The 6,000-nt window shown below is 35.5% G+C and overlaps 1 protein-coding gene across 1 annotated transcript in view; it reads right to left on the reverse strand.

Annotated features, from left to right (window-relative positions):
- The window catches only part of TMPRSS15 (transmembrane serine protease 15), a 60,131-nt gene extending 55,954 nt beyond the window's left edge, over positions 1 to 4,177 (reverse strand). Inside the window, exons 1-4 of the mRNA XM_054837332.1 lie at positions 4,033 to 4,177; positions 2,022 to 2,152; positions 1,654 to 1,721; positions 507 to 551 (exon numbers count right to left, since the gene is read on the reverse strand). Of these exons, the coding sequence (XP_054693307.1) occupies positions 507 to 551; positions 1,654 to 1,721; positions 2,022 to 2,152; positions 4,033 to 4,177 (389 nt within the window). The remainder of the gene's footprint in view (positions 1 to 506; positions 552 to 1,653; positions 1,722 to 2,021; positions 2,153 to 4,032) is intronic.
- Between the last annotated feature and the right edge of the window lie 1,823 nt (positions 4,178 to 6,000).

Consider the following 6,000-nt stretch of genomic DNA (forward strand, 5'->3'; position numbering starts at 1 on the left):
TGCCGTCTCACCTATAAGACAACTAATTATATCATTCATTTCTCAAGGTCTTCCAGATCTTCTAGAGTCTTAATCTTTTGTCCGCTGTTTTGTTCTTTCCTATCACGGTGTGTCATCAGACCTTTCCTTATTTAAAACTTAGGTTACTAATGATAATGTGAGATCTGTGCCCCCAGTCTAAGCAGCTTTCCACAAGTAAGTTCAGAACAAACTGATATCCTTTCCTGTTTGGCTAGTTTCCTACCTACTACATTGTCCTTACCTTTCCCATTTTTCTTTCTAAATTGACAGTCCCAGTGACTATTGCATGTTTTTTTCTTCTAATCCTAAAGGATGTTGTTGGAGGAAAGATATATCTTGAAGCTTCACATGATCTTTAGAGAGCCTTATCCAATCTCTAAAGATGTATTCTTTCATCTGTTCACTATCCACAGAAGAACTTTCTAAATTAATAGCATCATTGTCTCTTGCCCATATTTTAAGTAAATTTTGTCGTATGCAATTACCTAGTCTCTGATTTCTTGAATCTTTCATGGCTGTCTTCAGATTTCCTGTAGAAAAAACCAATAAACCAAAACATAACACAAAAGCATATGATACGCCTTAAGTTTATAATGTTGTGGATAGGATGGAAATGTGTTTTGAAACTGTTTAATAATGGGAGACAGTATTACATGTGTTTTCCTGAATCAGGACCTTATTAAGAACAGTGCAGATAGAATTAACACTACAGACCTCACTGCATATACTGGACTTTTTGCCTGCTGGCCTTCAGTAGGACAACCAACATAACAGGATATTGAAAAATGAGGTCAAACAAGCTTAATAAATGAAGCAGGTCTTACAGTACCTATTTTGTGGACTCTTTAGGACACACAAGGTGCAGCTTTATTTACCTGGTGTCAAATGACAGCCTCATTTGCTAACACCCTAAGGAATAGGATGAGAGGAAATGGCCTCAAGTTGTGTCAGGGGAGGTTTAGATTGGATGTTAGGAAAAATTTCTTCACCAAAAGAGTGGTCAAGCATTGTAACAGGCTGCCCAGAGAGGTGGTGGAATCACCATCCCTGGAGGTGTTCAAAAAACATGTAGACGTGGCACTTCGGGACTTGGTGTAGTAGGCATTGTGGTGTTGGGTTGACAGGTGGACTTTATGATCTTAGATGTCTTTTCCAACCTTAATGATTCTATGATTCTATGATATGAGTTAAGTGGATCCATGTCCACACGGACATAAGAGTGTATTTCCATTCATGTCAGTTTATGCCAGATCTCTAAACTGACCTTTCTTCTAGATGGCAAGGGCCAGCAACCCTGCAAACACAGCATAACTAATAAACATCGGGAGAAAAAAAAAAAATTCAACAATTCTTTAAAATATAGAAGTTTTATGAGTTGGCCTTAGGGCTCAGCATTACTGTTTGGTCAAGCCGTGGACATACAACAGCCCAAGAAGGGCGTTTGCCCAGGGAAACACGCTGGTGTCCAACTTCCCGCAGCAGCACTTGGAAGACGTAAGACATGAAGGGAATTAATATAGGATGTTCCCAAGGAAATCTTGAAAAACAAGGTATTGGTAAGCACTCCTGAGAGAAATAGCTAATTGAAGACTTCTGACGTTGCTTTGCAAAGTTTAATTAAACTGTACCTACGTGAACTGGGAAATGTCACATCTCTCAAATTCGTTTTTCAGATCACTTGCTTGAAAGACTGTTTGTATCTATATGGAAAAGAGAAATCTTGAACCAATGTAGTAATTAAAAATACACCCACTTTCACACTGCATTCATGGTTTTAACACTAAATAATTTTTCCTTCCCAATTCTAGATTACAGAAACAAACTTTTTCTTTGTTGCTTCACTGATTTGCACAAATAAGGAATATGTTGAGTTCTGACCAGGCTTAGGACCTGAAATATCTCATTTTGGAGAGAAGAAAAAGTCAAGAACTAACTTAATGTTAGGGAATTAATGTACCTACCACATACTCTTGAATTAACCAGAGACCATAAGTTCTTACCAATTCTTCAACATCAAAGGCAAGGACTTTGAAATCAGTTGATGATCTGTTTTGCAAAGCAGGAGTGAATGATGTCCCAGAGAGTATTTTAAATGTTCCCGTGTAGCCATGAGTATTCCCATCTGCTGCAGCTAAATAATTAAAAATAAAATTAAATGTTTTGAATTATACAGAAATAAATGAAAAATATTACATTAAATTTTATTCCACATAGATCATCAGTACAATAATTATAATCTTTCTGTTTTGCTTTGTAATGAGAGGTGTTTTGCCTAGTGCTGATTTTTAAAAAGTGATAGACATTTCTCAAAGTTTACAATAGTTACAACTGTAAACATATTTTTATGAATACTATTTGCCCTTGGTTCTCATTACTTTCAATTCTGTTTTAAATACTGTTTTCCAGCAGCACTGTGAATGGATAAAGGGATAGTATGTCCACTTATGTCTAACACAAGGGACAAAGATACATGGGAAGAATGATAGTGATTTATGAGGTTTTTGTGTGTTCTGGATTAAAAAAATCTTAAGAATTACTACTCCACACTTTCTGTTTTAAATGCTGTGCACTTTTTATATAAATACACACTGTTTTCAACCTGACCTTTTTTACCAATAAAGCATGAAATACTGGGAGGATTTATAAGGAAACTAGATAACTGGTCCTTACTGCAAATTTAATCTTGATTTTTAATGTTATGGCATATGAGGTATGCATAAAGCAATTCATTATATATTAAATATATTTTCTCACTGTGTAACATACTGGAAATTTTCAGATAAGACCTGAATTAATATGGCCTTTTGCTTACCAGTTACAGTACCAGTGGTATTTTTAGGTTGCATTTGAAGGCATTAACATCCAAATAGAGTTTTAATGCAAAAGTAGATAGCTAATAAATACTATAATAAACAGCTTGTGATGGAAGACACAGCCTAGTGACACCAGTTTGCTATCAAACAGTAACAGCAGACCACTTTGAGCTTCTTTGATGACTATTTATCCTTATAATTGCAAATCTGTTTAAACAAATGTTTCTAAATAGAAAAGGCCTTTTTTGGGTTTATATGTCAAATATAATTTTAAAAAATATTTTATAATTATTATTTTTACATGATTAAATTCTTGTCTATTCAACTTCTAAAACCTAAGTAATTAATTTCAAGCCTGTCTTTAACTAGATGCAATAATACACCATCATTACCTTTACATTTTATTTTACTGGAGTGTAATAGTATTCTGGTAAGAGAGGAAAGTCAGTAGGGAGAAGAAGTTTTAAAATCTGGAATGAAAAACAATAGCAACTAAAGGAATAAATATGAATATTCTGACAAAACAGGGGGTTTTTTTTAAAAAATATAACTTACAGCTGGTTTAGTCTTCATGTGCTTCAGTATGAAATAGTATGGACTTTTGGTTAATGAAGGCACCAAAAATGACTCTTAAGAATGACTTTACCTTAAATTTACATAGGACTGGGAGCTGACTGTCTAATGCAGGATCTCTCACACTAATAAATGACTCTAAAATATTTTTTTAATAGAAAAATGAAAAGATTCCAAAAAATGTAGAACATCTAAAGTTCCCTACACATTTCAGTGGATTATTGATGTCTTAATGAGTCAAAACTTATACATGGTTATCTCCAAAGCAAAAATTCACAATTTGCCATACTTCCTTCTCTAGTTGATAAATACAATTGAATAACCAAAACTTTATAGCTTAGATTGCATTCCATGGACCTCTCCCAAAGTCTAAACTATGAAAATTCTTTTCTGTGTCTTCAGGACATGCTTCAAATGCTTGTATTTTTGCCTATTTTTTTCACATCAATTTCCAGGGGAGAAGAGAAGGAACACATTAAAAAAAACCCACAAAGTGTGCCCCTCCCCCCCAGCATTCAAAGCATAGCATGAAATATGAAATATAATTACAATGACAACACCACCAGCTTCAAAGTCTGAATGTCTACTGAAGAACTCCTGAAAAGCTTAAAGATTGGCTACTTACCTTGTTCTAACTCCTGGACTGATAACCATGAAAGTACAATCAGTCCAACACAAACGCACACAAGAACTGCAAGCAGAGAAGCAAACAAAATTTCATAGTAACTAAGAGGAACATATTTCTCATCAGATGATTTTTTCAGCTTCATGTCTGTCTTGAAAGCTTGTATGAATTAAAGACTGACAAAGGACTCAACCTGAAAAGGAGCCTAATAATCCACATGAACTGATATTTATAGGAGATGCTTGTAAATTAATTACACCATAAAACTTCACTGTCATAGATTTTTACAACATTCCTGAACAGTCATGTTCATGCACAAGATAGGCAAATACAAAGAAAAGAAATCTCTTCAGAAAGGACGCACTTAGGATTATGTCTCATAAAGAATAAGCAAACCCACAGAAATGTAAGGTTGATCGCTGGATTTGCACCATTTCTTGTCATTTGATATTTTGAAGTGAAAATTTTCATCATTCTGCCTAAAAAGTTTCGTTAAAATTAATTATAGATATAATGCTGGCAGTGGAGTTGTTTAGTACTGTGCCATAGTTCAGCAACATGTTCAGCACTGAACAGTAATTCAGCAGTACAAATTTAACCTACGTAAGGTGTGGTTCTTTCACCACATATCTGGAGAGCTAACCAGCGAAGATATTGTGAAATGTATGCTTGTTTTATATTTTATTGCCAGGCATAAATGTGCCATGGGATGCAAGCCCTTGATAAAGTTAAAGCATTGGCCTGTACTGCATCCTTAATAAAGCAGGAGTAAATTAAACAAACAATGCACCATCCAGTCCAAAACTTTTTGTTACAAATTTAATCTGTCAAAACTTCTGAGTAAATCAGCTTCAGAAGAGTAAAGTTATTCTGATTTTATGATTTGTGTCCTTTGAGCTACTGTTTTTGACTCTGGATAAGAGGTCCTAAATCTAGATTTATGGCATGACATTCTCAGCTCTCCTTACGAACTGGAGAATCTGAGGAAACCAGCCATATTCCTGCCCGTAAAATGAAAGGGAAACTTGTCTGAGTCAATCTTTGGAAGAGTGAGGCTCTAGATACCTGTAAATTAACAGAAAGGGATATAACAAAAATTGGGAAGAAATTAGAAAGGCTCAAAATAAGACTCTTGGATGACATAACAGTTCTCTGCCTAGTCTTTGAGAACTTTGGGAAAACACCTGCAACACAACTGATCAGATTTAAAGCACTCTAAATCATAATCAAAATCTTGGCCTGACAGTAGTATCCTTGATTTAGCATATTATCATAACACAATTAAAGAAATTTAGTAATATTTCCCATTACTAACAATAAAGAATTGTTTACTTTAAAAAAAAGTTTTTAAAACAAATTTCAGGGCAGCTTAATCATATTGCCCTTACAGAGCAAGAGTAAACTCAGTCTATATCCTGCAAATTGATGAGATCTTTGAATCATTGTGCTAGATGAATTAGAATAAGAACTGCTTTGTATATATTGTGTATAACACATACACATATATACGAATATAAAAGTGTCCGTGTGTATATATATATTCATGTGTGTATAACAGCAAATTAAATTTGTACTGCTGAAAACTTCACAGTGGTATCTCTGTAACTATTTGTGATTATTCAGCAATAATTTTAATAGCCCTCATTGCAAGGGATGTAATTTTCTCTATTTTTCTGAATTTTCACTCTATTAGAGAAGTTCAGAATACCTCTAAATACCTGATATTGCTCAGTTATACTTGTTAGGTTATTCCCATCCAGCGGAAGTACTTAATTCGTTGATAGTTGCACCAGGTGCAGGTGCCCAGGGTCTGTCAGGGGCTGCAGGGGCCTCTGTGAAGAGGGGCCGGGGCTGCCTGGTGCCGGACACAGCCGGTTCCAGCCGGCTCCAGCCCACCCACCGCAGGGCACGGCTGGGCCCCACAGCCACCATGGCGGCGTCTCGGGGAAAGCCTGGGTAAGAAAGGGC

This window comes from Grus americana, chromosome 1 (assembly GCF_028858705.1).
Source record: "Grus americana isolate bGruAme1 chromosome 1, bGruAme1.mat, whole genome shotgun sequence".
Classification (NCBI taxonomy): domain Eukaryota; kingdom Metazoa; phylum Chordata; class Aves; order Gruiformes; family Gruidae; genus Grus; species Grus americana.